Below are 13953 nucleotides of genomic sequence, written 5' to 3'. Positions count from 1 at the left end.
CCCAGCTAGTTTTTTGTATTTTTTTTTAGTAGAGACGGGGTTTTGCCGTGTTAGCCAGGATGGTCTCGATCTCCTGACCTCGTGATCCTCCCGTCTCGGCCTCCCAAAGTGCTGGGATTACAGGCTTGAGCCACCACGCCCGGCCGACATTTATTTTTCTAAATAGCTTTAATTGTCTCGGGAGACTCAGGAGGAAACCCTGAGCATAGATGAAGGAGAGCAGGTTACGGTGGTCATGACCCCACACGCCTCACCTCTTTCTGTACCTCTGGGGAGGCAGGAGGAAGTGCCAGCCGTGGGGAGGAGAGCAGGTGAGAGCAGGTTACAGCGGTTGTGACCCCACATGCCTCACCTCTGCCTGTTTCTCTAGGGAGACAGGAGGGAGCACTGGCTCTGGGGAGGGTCCTGCCCTGCAGTGTGGGCTTGCTTCTTGAGGGTGGTGGGATCCACAGGAGGCTGGATTGCATCGTGTTGGGAGCACTGCAGTTGGCGAGGCTGGGGTAGAGGGCACGTGTCCGTTGTGCCCTGGGTCCAGTTGCACTCCTCCAGCAGCCTGGCGAAGCAGGCGCTGTGGGGTCCGGACGGGGCGGGGGCCTGGTCCTCGTCCTTGCTGAGAGGCTCTGCTCAGCACCGGGCTCCTGGGTCCCAGGCCTGATGCAGCTGCTCTTTGTCGCCTTCCTCAGGGCTGGAGCAGCTTCGCCACTGGAGCCAGCCGGTTTGCCTCAGCAGCCAAGGAAGGCGTAAGTCACTGTCCCCACCAGGCCCTCAGGACACCTGGCCGCTTGCTGGTCTGCGGGGCCGCTGCCTCTCAGAGCGCAGGAGGGGGCTGTTCCCACCATGTGGCTCCCTCCTCATGCCAGGCAGGCTGCCTCATGTACCCGCTCAGGGCCTGCCGGGCCAAACTCGTTTCCTGTTCATGGGTAACTGGTGCAGCCACTGCGGCCGGCCACCTCGTTCTGGGAGCTGCAGAAAGGATGTGGGACACAGAGGGTTTCTGGGTGCTCCAACCATGGGCTGTGCCAACGCAGTACCAGCCAGGGTGGTCCCAAAGCCTCAGAGGTTCTACAGGAACACAGCAGCCCAGGCTGTCAGGAGCCACTCCTGTGTCAGACTAGCTGCTGGCAAAGGGGTCCCGCCCTGTTGAAAGCCAGGGAGATGTGAGCCCCATTGATTCCTAGACTCCACCCTAACCAAGCAGGGCAGGTCTCGGGCACCCTGGGCCCTAGAGCTTCTGGGGCTCAAGTCGTGATTTGGTAGCGTTTTCTCTCTTTCACCGCTCCTCAGCCTGAAACGGGAGGATCTGGGGCTTTCGTCAGGGCAGACAGTGGAGCATTAGGCAGAGACCCAAGAGCAGGCCTGGCATCAGGATGGGGCGTGGGCCCCCGGGGGCTGGCTGGGCTGTGGTGTGAAAGGAGAAGGGGAAGCCCAGAGCAGGGCAGCTGGGTGCCTGCAGCTGCCCAGACAAGCAGCCAAGGCACCCAGGTTAGGGCTCTTATGAGTGGAAGTCACGGTGCGCGCCTGTCAGATATCCCCACGGTCACCCTGGCCCCGTGGCTTCCCCAGTCACGGTGCGCACCTGTCAGAGGTCCCCGTGGTCACTCTGGCCCTGTGTCTTCCCTGGGAGAGGCAGGCCTGGGAGCGCCTGGGAGGGGCAGCAGGCCAGGTGTCCAGGCTCCAGCTCTCACGGCCCTGTGACTTTGCCAAGTGTGAGGTTCTGGTTCCCGCCAGAGCCTCCGTTTTCCGTCACCACTGGAGGGCTGCAGCCTGGGGAGGCCCAGGTACCTTCCAGCCAGTGTCACAGCCGGGCCTTTTCTCCTCCCCCAGTGCGTAAAAGTGACTGAGGTGGCTGGACTGTGCTTGGCATGGAGCTGCCCCCGTGGCGGGGTAGATGGGCCTGGGGCGGTGGCGCCGCCCACTGAAGACAGTGCTGGTATGGCTTCCCCAGCCTGTCCTCTGCTCCAGCAGGGCCCCGCCCTGTCCTGAAGTCTGGAGGATGGGGTTGGCCCTGCTGTTCCCTGGCCTCGCACACTGCTCACGTGTGCCCTCGCCCCAATAGCTTGCTGGGCTGGCCTCCGTCCAGGGAGAAGCCAGCATTTGTGCTAATCCAGGCCCCACTGCAGCTCTTCTGGGCATCTCAGATGTCCCCCCTACCTGAGAGCTGCTGGCAGCCCAGGGGCCACTGGGAGACAGTCCTGGACCTGAGTCTGTGGGCCCTGAGGAAGGAAGCCTGGCAGTCCGTGTTAAAGACTGTCAAGCCTTGTTTTTGTTTTTCATTGTAGGCTACAAAGTTTGGATCCCAAGCAAGTCAGAAGGTAACAGAGGAAAAGCTTCTGCACCCTGGTGCTTCTAAAACTATCCTGAGTCTCTGACGTCACGTGCAGCGCCTGAAGCTGCCTGTTTCCCTCTTCTCAGGCCACATGCTCAGAGCGTAGGAGGGGGCTGTTCCCACCATGTTGCTCCCTCCTCATGCCAGGGTGGCTGCCTCACGTACCCGCTCAGGGCCTGCCGGGCCAAACTCGTTTCCTGTTCACTGGTAGCTGGTGCAGGTGTGCAGCCACTGCGCTGGCCACCTCGTTGGGAGAGGACTGCCTGGCTTGGCAGATGGCCCACACTGGCGGTGGCCGCTCAGCCGGAAGGGCCGTCGTGGGTGGTGCTGTGCCTGCGGCACGTAGGATGTGTCTGCACGCCGAGGCAACGGAGCGTCCCTTTGCCCTGGCCAGGGCATCCCCCAGTTGTAGGCAGTGTGGCCTCAGGCCTTTGCATGGTTTGTTTTTTTTGTTGTTTTTTTTTGAGACAGAGTCTTGCTCTGTTGCCCAGGCTGGAGTGCAGTGACCGGATCTCAGCTCACTGCAAGCTCTGCCTCCTGGGTTTTACGCCATTCTCCTGCCTCAGCCTCCGGAGTAGCTGGGACTACAGGCACCCGCCACCTCGCCCGGCTAGTTTTTTGTATTTTTTAGTAGAGACGGGGTTTCACCGTGTTAGCCAGGATGGTCTCGATTTCCTGACCTCGTGATCCGCCCGTCTCGGCCTCCCAAAGTGCTGGAATTACAGGCTTGAGTCACCGCGCCCGGCCTATGTTTTTTATTCTTTAGGATGTGGGTGGGGGCCCCACAGTCCCCACGTGGTGGTCAGGGCTGTGGTCTGGCTGTCCTTGGATTCAGAATCACACCCAGGAGGCAGTGTGCACGTGAGGCCACCGGGAAAGCTCGACTGCAGGTGTGGAGCTGTGCGTGGCTTGTTAGGACACGCCCTTGCCCCCGGGCGAGGGGGTTCATTCTCACAAAGTGCCCATCTGTCACCCCCATGGCCCATAGCACCCCCTTCTTGTCTGAGGGAGTCTCCCCACGTGCCCACCCCCAGCTGCAGGGACGCCTGCCTGGCTTTGCCGCAGGCCTCCCGGGGTCCTGAGCTGTGGTCGCTCAGCAGTTCCTGCAGGTGGTGGTCAGTTCCCGGCAGGGAGCAGCTGCTCCAGGGTTGTGTTGCTGAGAGCCTGCCTGGTGCTGCCTTAGCGCTGCAGCGCCCCGTGGCGGGCTCGAAGGCGCTGCTGGTTACTAATGCCGCCCCTCACCTTGCTCTCTCCTCACCTGTCTCCTTGCTGTCGGGTAAAGTTTTGGGGTCACAAGCAGCAGCCGGAGCCGGTAAAGCCTGTGTCTGCTCGTGCATGCCGCCCGCGTCTCTGCCGAGAGTGTGCTTGGCTTCCTCGGTCCTCCTGCTGCTGCTGCTGTCTGGTGTCACCTCACGCGTGCGCACGCTCAGACCCTCTCCCTGGCCTCGGTCCCTCCTGCGAGCTGCTGCTGTCTGGTGTCACCTCACGCGTGTGCACCCTCAGACCCTCTCCCTGGCCTCGGTCCATGGCTCTCCTTTAAGATCCAGAATTTGCATCAGGCTTGGTTGTGTGTGCCTGTCAGCCCTGCACAGTACTACTGCGCTCCACCCTGGGCAACTAAATGAGTCCCCCATCTCCAGAACACACAGATCCCCGACCCAGGCTTGCTGTTGGGGAGGCGCTGGAGGGAGGGCGAGGGCACTGGGCGCCGAGCTGCTGAGCAGGGTTTCCAGGCCGCCTGCGCTCCCTCGAACACTGCAAAGGGGAGGGTGGCGAGTTCTTCCGTTTCCGGCCTTTGATCCGTGCTGCTCCCTGCCTTTGGGGGAAGAGGAGGCCTCACACCACATCCCCAGGTGGCCTCGACGCCACTGACCCAGGATCAGGAGAGGCTGAGCTCCTTTCTCAGCAGCTTCTTCCTGTGGCCCTGGCCTCTGTGCCCTCTTCCCTCCGGGGGGGACTCAGCGCCTGCCTGGGGAGGAGGGAGCTGCGTCCCAGGTCAGTACAGGGTGGCTACCGCCGGTGTTGGCCTCAGGCGCAGGCTGCACAGGGCACGTTCCCAGCAGCCCAGCCCTGCCGGCCGCATGGTGGCCCGTGAGGGAGGACCCTGGAGGGAGCTCCCCTCCTCCAGAGGGCACGTCCTGCGGGAATGGGGGTGGGAGGGCCGCGGTCTCTACCTTCTAGATGTGGCAACCGATTGCGCTTTAGGTGTGTGCGAAGCCTTGTTTCCTGCTCCCTGCATTTGTATCCTGCTGCCTGCCTTCCTGCTGGTGAAGCTCGCACTGCCCTTTGCTGGCCTGGACTGCCACTGACGACCCGTGTCTCGCAGTGGAGCTGCCCTGGGGCTCATGTGACTTTCCTTCCTACAGGCGTCCGAGCTGGGCCACAGCCTCAACGAGAACGTCCTCAAGCCTGCGCAGGAGAAGGTAACGGGAGCTGGGGGTGGTTGACATGCTGCTTGTGCCTGGAGCTCTTCACTCCGGGGGATGTGGGTGTGTCAGAGGCATTAGGGGATTGTTTGTCCAGCAGCTGGGACTCAGAGGTGCCTCTCAGACCCCCCAGCTCATCCCTTTCCCCGGCCTAGGGCCTCCCTTGTAGCCCCCCCAGCCCACCTCCGTCCTCTGTCTCACCCCCACAGCTGGCCCTGGAGCCCAGCACCCCCAGCCCACCTCCGTCCTCTGCCTCAGCCCCACAGTGGGCCCCGGAGCCCAGCACCCCCAGCCCACCTCCGTCCCCTGCCTCAGCCCCACAGCGGGCCCCGGAGCTGAGCCCAGAGGAGGCTCTGGTACGGGAATGATGCCCACCATCCTCGGGGGTCGAGAGCCCCGCCAGCTCCCTGCCTCCTTCGGGGCTTGACTGGGACGAGCAGGGCAGCCCCCCGGGCAGCATGGGCGTCCTCGGGTCATGTTGCTATTTGTCAGCAGTGGCTGGCGGGGGCCACGTCTGCAGACACCAGGCCTCACGATGACGTGGGCTCTTGATGCTGGAATCCTTTTGGGGCCACTGTCGGACTTTCTGGGGCTCAGCCTGACGGGTGTCCACAGGCCCCTGTTACTTTGGATGCCCTCGCCCTGGGGATTCCTGCACTGCTGAAGCTTGAAGCTTTCATCTGTGCCGCCCCCATTAACGCCGCTGTCTTAATCCGTGCAGGTGAAGGAGGGAAAGATTTTTGATGATGTGTCCAGTGGGGTCTCCCAGTTGGCGTCCAAGGTAGGGAGCCTGCCGCACGTGCGGGCACAAAGCCAGTCTCCATATTCCACGGCCCTGGGCATGAGAGCAGGGTGTGCCCCGTGCAGCCCCCAGCCCACCTTGGCAGTGGCCGCTGTCCTCTGAGACGGGAGGAGGGCTGCCCGGCCTGATGGCCCGAGGGATATGGAAACAGCTTGGCCCACTGCGGCCCGGTCAGCCACTAACTGTCGCTTCTCCTGCTCTTACCTTGCTGCCACTGGCCTTTTCCTCGGTAAGCGCCAGCGTCATCTTTGCTGCCATCGGTCCCGCTGCTCTGCGGGCCATTCGGGGCGTGCGTTTTGTCCTGTTTCCTGGCGTGAGGCGCTCTGCAGACGGGGAGGGAAGAGCAGGTCTCGGTCCTCTCCCCCGAGCATGTGGTGGGAGCTCTTGAGGTCTGTGCCCGAGGCTGTCCTCACTGCCGTGTCCCGCATGCACCTGGTGCCACTGCGGCGTGGCTGTGTGTGTCTGTGTGTACGCGTGTGTACGGCACCCCTTGTTTCTGGATGTTTCTGGATTTTACCCCGGTCTTTTCAGCGGGATGGCGTGTGCCAGCTTGCATGTGGGGGCCTGCAGAAGCTGCCTGTGCCGCGACAGGGCCTTCCTAACCTCTCTTCCCGTCGCCTTCCAGGTCCAGGGAGTCGGTAGTAAGGGATGGCGGGACGTCACCACCTTTTTTTCGGGGAAAGCAGAGGGCCCCTCGGACAGGTACGCTGTGTCCCCTCCTGGGCCTTGCGTCCCACTCCCCTGCCTTGGCCACTCCTCCCACAGGCTGTCGGGGAGGTGGTCGGCGTCGTTGCTGGGGAGGGGAGAGGGGCACTATGGAAGATTCTCAAGTGCTCTGCAGCTGCAGAGGCCTGTCCTGCCTGTCTCTGCCCTGGCTGTGTGCTCTCTGGAACCCTGCAGGAGCTGGGCTCCCCAGGCTAGGGTGGGAGGGAGGGTCTCACCCACACACCCCCACGTAGGAGGAGCTGGCCCTACTCTGCTATTCCTCTGTCTTCCAGACTCTGGGTGAGTGGAGCAGGTGGGGGGCCAGGGACAGGAGGGCTGGGGGCCCCGGAGACCTGTCCTGGTCCCCATGTCCAGCTCTGCCCTTAGCGCTGGGCACCCCAGCCATTTCTGCTGGAAGCTGGCTGCTTTTCTCGGCCTCTGACTCCGATAGGGGAACCACAGGGGATCTTATAGGGCCTGGCCTTGTGCTGTCTACTGAGAGGCCAGTGCTGGTGGGCGCAGATGCGCTGCCCCCTAGGTGGGCCCAAATTTTCCCTGAGATGCCCTTCTCTTCCCTCTGTGTGTGGTTTTTCAGTGATGTGATTGCAGCTGAGGACAGGGGGCAGGGCCTGGTTCGGGGCCGGCATAGCTGAGGGTGTTGCTCAGGAGAGCCTGTGTCCCATCTTGAGGCCAGTGCCCCTGCCCCTCCCCACTTGACTAAACCACTGTTTTATCGCAGCAGTTTGGAGCTAGTAGAAAAAGAAGTTTTTAGTAGAACTATCTTGCAGTTTGGGTGATTGGTAAAGAGTGGACCCTGGTTCTCCAGCTCCCTGGCAGTTTCCACTGCTCTGAAGTGGGAGAAACAGCTCCCGCCTGGTGGGGCTGCTGTGGACCCCGAGCGCTGGCTTGGGAAGGTGGTCACTGTCCAGGTGCAGAGCTCTCAGGGGCACAGAATTCCCCGTGGTGGGCTAAGTAACAGTCATTCAGAATCCCCCTTCTGTCTCTTTAAAAGCCCCTCGGAGGGCCACAGTTACCAGAACAGCGGTCCGGACCACTTCCAAAACAGCACCATAGACCAGAGTTTCTGGGAGACCTTTGGAAGTGCTGAGCCCACCAAGGCCCGCAAGTCCCCAAGCAGCGACAGCTGGACGTGCGCGGACACCTCCACCGAGAGGAGGAGCTCGGACAGCTGGGAGGTGTGGGGCTCGGCCTCCACCAACAGGAACAGCAACAGCGACGGTGGGGAGGGCGGGGAGGGTGCCAAGAAGGCAGTGCCACTGGCCATGCCCGCCGACGATGGCTGGGACAACCAGAACTGGTAGGGCCCAGCGTGCCCCCGTCCCCAGCGCCCTAGGCGACTTCATGTTTGCACTCTGCCCTCATCGTTCCTCCTCCTTTCATTTGACCCAAGAATCAGCGACTGCAGTGTGAGGACAGCATCTCGGGAGGCAGGACCCCAGGGAGACTCGGGTTCGCGCCGCCTGCCACGTGGGGGTCTCGGTGCGTGGGAGCAGCCTGCTCTCCAGCCTGGGCGGGGACCATCCCGCCCTACACTCCCCTGGGCATTCTTGGACTCAAGGCAGGGGCTCTTCGTGGCTTGCTGGGAGGTGGCTGCAGCACAGAGGCCCGTGACTGTTCCAGCGGCTGGTTCGCTGCGCAGTGTCTCCGGGGGCTGGGACCAGCCACGGCCGAGCTGTCAGCGACGTGAGGTGTCCCTTCTTGAGACACTTAACTTTGGGTTTGCTCTAGTTCTTTCTTTCTGAAGAGAGTGACTGGAGTAGCAAAGATGGAAACGTTAAAAGCGATACTGGCGCTCACACTGCCGTCTGACCACCCTCGGCTCCCAAGTCCACGCCTGCCTGGGCCTGTGCGGTCAAACCCACGTTGATCGTGACCCTCCGTGGCTTCCCTGCATCCGCACTGTCCAACCACCAAGTTCACCAGACATAGCCTCCACGATAGCCACACCCACACCTGAGCTCTTCTCAGTGCTGGGACTTGACCATCCTGGCACACCCTAGAAGAAAAAGCGCAGGGTGGGCCCTCGGCCCTGATGCAGGAGGGTACGACAGCGGCTGTGGCCAGGCAGGAGAGCCCCGGGTTCAGGAGCTGAGCAGGGGATACCTGTGCGTGGTGCCTGGGCCTGGGGAAGCTCCAGCCCCGGGATGGGGCTGCCTTGCAGACTGGTGCCCGCCTGTGCCGACCCTCACCTCCCTGAGGACTGGATGCTGCCGTGTGTGCTCGTGTCTGTTGCCCACCCTGTGTGACCCTCGGCCTTGGCCAGCCGTGCATGCATCCGAAGCTCGTGCAGTTTGTATGTGAGGTGCTCTCTCCCCTGCCACCATGCTCATCCCTGTGGCCTTGGCCACGCTCCTTGGTCGCCCCTCTTCCCGGTCGCCGTCTGCAGCGCTCCTGGAGCAGCCTGGGCCCTTCAGCCCCTGTGCTCCTCCCACCCTAGAGACTCAGCCGCCTCGAGACAGGATGGGACGAGATTTCCGCGAGCCCTCCTGGCGCCCGGTCCTCCTGTGGGCACCAGCCCTCTTGGTAGCCGGTGTGGAGGGCCAGTGTCCTTGGCTGCCATGGAGGAACTTGGTCACCGAAACAGCCACCTGCTGTCATTAGACCTGAAGTCAGAGGCTCATGGTGCTGAGAAGCCACTGGGCAAAGTGGCCAACACAAAGGTCCCGGGAAGCCCGCCCCCGAGAGCGGAGCGTGAGGCCTTTTGTGTCTTTCTCCAGGCTGAGACTTGGGCGTGCGCGTGGTGTTCCCCAAGGGCTGCTTGGACCCTGGTGGGCTGAATGCTCCGAGGAGGGGTGGACGCCACCCTGGACAGTGGGACGTGGTGTTCCATGTGCCTGTTTCCACGTCAGCACCTTTTGACTTGGCAGCATGGAGCCAAGCTCTGCCCCCGCCCAGGAGGGTGCCTTTCTTGGGGGTAGGGGGACGGCCCCCTCTGCCTGCCCCAGATCCCCTTTGATGGGAGCTGCAGTCAGCAGTGTGGAGGTGTCTGGGCCACCTTCAGAAGGTGGATGTGGTGGCCGAGACCCTATCCACAGAGGGTGACGGCCTTTCCCTTCTGCAGGTGCAGGCAGGTGGGCCTGGGACAGGTGCTGGGGCCTCTCCTGGCTGTATATGAGGGCCCATGTGGAAGGCGCGGACCTGACAGCATTCCAATAAAGCATAGGGAACACGCAGATCATCTGGGTGCATCCCAAGGGGGAAGTGTCCAGTGCTGTGCGAGTAGGGTCATGGGACCCCCAGGAAGGCAAGAGTGGGATACTAGGAGTCATGGGCAGGCCCCTCACTGCTCCTGGCCCCCTCCGCCCAGCCCTCCTGGGGAGGCCCTGGCATCACTCCATCTGAGGCAGAGCTTCTGGGGAGTAGGGGAGTAGGCAGCTGGGTGACCCAGCCAGGGAAGAGGTCAAGGGGCCCCGACATGTGCCTCTGGCTGGCCAGTGAGATACTGGGGTGGGGTCCAGGGACCCTTGGCCTGGAGAGGTGAACAGCGGCTCCGGTACTGGAGGATGGCACCAGGGCCTGTGTCTAGGAGGGCTCCTGCCCCTCCCAGAGATTCAACACCCCCCCCCACACTGGGGAGGATCCCAGCCTGTATCCTGGAAACTCAAGGTGCCACCTGATACTGGGGTTGTGGGGCAGGGAGGGTGGCTGTAGGCAGGAGAGGCCCACGGAGGTCCTGGAGTCTGTGTGTCTCAACTGGGTGGCTCCCAAGGGTCATCCTGCTCTGGGGCAGCACTTCAGGGCAGGTGGGCTAAGGCCAGAACTGCTAGATGGGGAAGACGAGAGTGGCAGGTCCCAGCCCAGGCTTTGTGGGCCTGGAGTCCGTTCTTGGCTGAAGCCTGGTCTTGGCCTTTGGCTGGCTTGGTGGGGCGAGGGCAGTGATGCTGCACCAGTTCCACCCCCACTGTGGCTCCAGGACTTCAGGCTGACCACGCTGGGCACCTTCTACCACCTGTCCCTTCCCTTGAGCCAGCCTCTGCTGTCTGTCCCCAGACACTGGCCTGACCCAGTGGACACTCAAGGCCAGCTTCTGCCCTTCCGGAAACTTTTCTGAGTGCACTGGGCTTCCCCTGGCCACCCACTCATCGCGCCCGCTGGCGATGCTGTCCCCCTGTTGAGCTTCCCGGGGGCAGTCCCTGCCCTGTGAGCCTCCATCGCTGGCCGACAGGGGGCTGGCCCTGCTCTGTTCTGACCCAGCCCACACAGTCGGGCGGGATTGGGGGTCATCCCCCAGAGCACCGAGGCTTCTGCGGGGCTGGAGGCTGCACAGGAGGCCACTGGGGCCATGTCCTCAGTTCTGGGACCTCCGGGCCTGGGATCCCCACGTGGAGCCAGGTGATGTGTGACTAGCCACAGACATGCGGGGGTGCCTGTGGGGTTGGGCCTCAGTGAGGCCACAGTAGCCTGGAGAGGAGAGGACAGTGGCCGACTCAGGTTCTGTCCTGTCCCTTTGTCATTCGTGACCCAGGCAGCTCGCCTGCCCTGCCTGAGCCGGATCACTGCCAAGAGGTCTGAGGGATGCTGTGGGGCGGGGTGAAAAGGCAGACGGGTCCGCCCTTGGGGAGCTCACGTTTCGTGAGCCAGGAGTGCTGCCTGCCTGACTGCCTGGTCGGTGATGACTCTGATGCTGGCTTGCATGTGTGGGATGAGGGTGCACACGCGTGTTCCCAGGAGCCTGTGAGCCAGGGCTGCACTCCTGCGCCCCGTGCCTGGTGCCCGTCTGCCAGGCTGGGCGCCCTCCGCTGGCCGCAGCTAGGACTGCAGGCACCTCTGGCTCCCTGGGAGCCCATCACTGCAATGACCTGAACCATCTACCAGGCTGCTTGCTGCAGGGACAGCTGGTTGATGGATGGGCTGTGCAAGAGGTGGCTACGGGGCCGGGGGGCCGGGCGCAGCGGCTCATGCCTTTAATCTCAGCACTGTGGGAGGCTGAGGCAGGTGGATCACCTGAGGTCGGGAGTTCGAGACCAGCCTGGCCAATGTGGTGAAACCCCATGTCTACTAAAAATACAAAAATTAGCTGGGTGTGGTGGTGGGTGTCTGTAATCTCAGCTGCTCCAGAGGCTGAGGCAGGGGAATTGCTGGAACCCGGGAGGCAGAGGTTGCAGCGAGCCGAGATTGCAGCATTGTACTCCAGCCCAGGAGACAACAGTGAGACTCTGTCTCAAGAAAAAGGAGGTGCTCATGAAGAGGTGTATCCTGAATCCGAATGTGTGTGGCACAGGGATCCAGGGAGATGCTGGAGAGGTCGGCCCTCTCCTCTGCAGCATCCAGCCCAGGCCTTTCCCTCCAGCAGGTGTCGCCTCTCCCTCTGTGGCTGCTGTACCAGCGCTGGCCTCCCACCAAGCACCTCCAGCTCCTCTTGCCTCTGGAGGCTGAGCCTGGGGTCAGGCCACGTGGTTTCTCTTCAGCTACTAGAGCAGCAGGCGGGCAGGGAGAGGGAGAGGCTCATCCTTCCTCAGGCCTCAGGCAACGCAGGGTCGGGAGGCCTCGAGGGGGCTGGCCCTCTCATGCTGTCCTGAGTGCAGAGGAGGCATGGGCTTGGGGACTGGGCTGGCAAGGCTGACGGCTGTCTCCAGTGGCCCTGAAGCACCCGTGCAATGCGTGGTATTAGGCTGGGGTCCTTAAAGGCAGAGACGGGGTCAGGCATTTGGGTGCACTCGGGTCTATCGGGGAGGCAGAGGCTGGGCAGGATCCACCTTGAGCTGTGGACAGTGAGTTTCTCACGAGGCTGTGCAGTGAGGCCAGGACGCCCACACTTGTGTCATCGCCCAGTCATTGGGCAGGGGCCTCCGGGGTGCATCTGTAACCTCCCAGGCAGTCCTGGGGCAGGGACAGCCGTGAGCGGCTGGCAGTGATGCCCCAGCCCCAGGGAATGGGTACTGGGCTCAGAGAAGGGGACTCAGGGGCCCCAGCAGCAGCTCCAGGGGATGTTGACACACCCATGGCCCAGCAGAGCACGGGCTACCCACTGGCTGCTGTGGTGTGGTGCTGGGGAGGGAGGTCTGCGGCTGCCAGAGAGGCCGGCCCTTTACAGCCGCAGGCGCTGCGGGACTCTGTGCTCCCTGAGTGGGGCCTGTGGTGGGCGGAGCTGCAGCAGGGATGGGGCAGGGGTGGGGTCAGGTCCCAGTTGGGAGCAGCCCGGGGTCCTGTGGGGTCAGGGGCCTGTTTTCCAGGCCTGGGTACCTGCTGAAGCTCTGGTTGCTGGCACCAGTCTGCAAAGTGGGTTGGGTGGTGGGAGCCTTCAGGATGGGCTGGGAGGGCATACTGGGGGAGGGGAAGGGTTACCACATGGGTAGGGGTCCAGGTGCTGCTGCAGCCTGCTCCCCACAGTGGGCGGCCAGAGCCCCTAGTATCCAGCACACACATGTGGCGGCCTTGGCATCTGAGTGGCTTTCCCTGGGAGCCCCTCCTTGCAGGATGGACCGTCTGGGAGTGGGGAGTGAAGAGTAAAGGTGTTGGGCCGTGCAGCCCCTGCCTCCTCACTGGTGGGACCCTGCCCTGCTGTGCAGTGGGGTCTTTCATGCTGGGATCTCTGTGGTCCCCATTCTTGGAGAGATGCCCAGGGCAGCAGACAGAAAGGGTGGAGGGCAAAGGGAGGGGAGGAGAGAGAGGCAGGGCGAGGGGTGGGTCGGAGGGTGGGCTGGGGCAGTGACTTCCATGGAGGAGAGGCCTTTCATAAGCTCCAGACTTCCTGTGGCCACAGCAGGACCAGAGTGGACCAGCGCACCCCAGGAGAGAGGACGGGGGTCCTGGGAGTAGGAGGAGGTGGGTGACTTCCCTATGGTCCTGAGGCTGGGTGGATAAGGGGCTACCAGGAGTTCACTCAGCCTGTGATCTGAGGATGACTTTGACTTTCAGAAAAGTCGAGATAGAGACCAAGTGCCCCTGTGAGCCGCAGGACGGGGGTGCCCGGCATGGGCTGTGGCCAGGAGGGGCTGGGGCAGTGGGAGCCTGGGGCTGCCTGAGCTCTCCCCAGGGGCTCCCTTCTGGGGGTCTCAGACAACATCCAGGGCCGTGGGGGAACGAGGAGAGTGGACATCGAGCAGAGAGGGGCTTGTACTTCAGGCTGGACGCCTGTGGCCCTGGCAGGGGTCCCACTGAGTCAAGCCAGGTTTCTGGGGTGGGAGGGTCCAGGGACGGGGGAGCACTTGGGCTGCCCACTGGTGCCTCTGTGATCAGATCAGGAGCCCACAGGTGCCTCCTACCCCAACGCCTGGGTCTTATCTGACTGCCCTTGGCCGGGGCGGGCAGCTTTCCCACCTGGTGAGGCCTTTCCCTTGCAGAGGGGCTGAAGTCCTTGATTTAAGCCGGCAGCTTTCCTGCCGGGTGGGCCTTTGCCTTGCAGAGGGGCAGATTCCCTGGTGGGGATACTGGGGTCGCACACTGGGAGGGGGTGTGCAGTGGGGAGTGTCTCTGTTCAGCTGCAGGGAGTGGGAGGGCCTGGGTCACTCAGGACCCTGCAACCCTACTGTGTGGGAGGTTGGTGCTCCCAGACCCAGGGCCTTCACTCAAGTCATACCCTTAGCTCGTGCCCTCAGCTCAGCACAGAGGGGTAAGGGGCCCGACCGGGAGTGCTCTGCCTCCTGAAGGCCAGCATTGGTGCACGGTGAGGGGCTGGCGTGAGCAGTTGAGGGGAGCGGGGAGTGTGGGGGAGGGGAGTGCGGGAGAGGGGG

General features: G+C 63.0%; 3 protein-coding genes across 4 annotated transcripts in view; all 3 read left to right on the top strand.

Moving 5' to 3' along the window:
• ARFGAP1 (ADP-ribosylation factor GTPase activating protein 1) overlaps positions 1–9453 on the top strand; it is a 19055-nt gene extending 9602 nt beyond the window's left edge. For both annotated transcript variants that reach the window (XM_011934440.1, XM_011934441.1), the window contains 7 exons: positions 684–740; positions 2280–2312; positions 3609–3638; positions 4693–4749; positions 5474–5533; positions 6186–6256; positions 7272–9453. In XM_011934440.1, the coding sequence (XP_011789830.1) occupies positions 684–740; positions 2280–2312; positions 3609–3638; positions 4693–4749; positions 5474–5533; positions 6186–6256; positions 7272–7581 (618 nt within the window). In that variant the 3' untranslated portion in view covers positions 7582–9453. The remainder of the gene's footprint in view (positions 1–683; positions 741–2279; positions 2313–3608; positions 3639–4692; positions 4750–5473; positions 5534–6185; positions 6257–7271) is intronic.
• DNAJC5 (DnaJ (Hsp40) homolog, subfamily C, member 5) overlaps positions 1–13953 on the top strand; it is a 1035873-nt gene that overhangs the window by 302000 nt on the left and 719920 nt on the right. The window lies entirely within an intron of this gene.
• Positions 12962–13953, top strand: part of COL20A1 (collagen, type XX, alpha 1) — a 38245-nt gene continuing 37253 nt past the window's right edge. Inside the window, exon 1 of the mRNA XM_011934442.1 lies at positions 12962–13045. The gene's annotated coding sequence lies outside the window, so the exon portion shown is untranslated. The remainder of the gene's footprint in view (positions 13046–13953) is intronic.

The sequence above is a fragment of the Colobus angolensis genome, unplaced genomic scaffold, assembly GCF_000951035.1.
Source record: "Colobus angolensis palliatus isolate OR3802 unplaced genomic scaffold, Cang.pa_1.0 Scaffold136, whole genome shotgun sequence".
Lineage (NCBI taxonomy): Eukaryota > Metazoa > Chordata > Mammalia > Primates > Cercopithecidae > Colobus > Colobus angolensis.
This window is presented reverse-complemented; position numbering and strand designations above follow the sequence as displayed.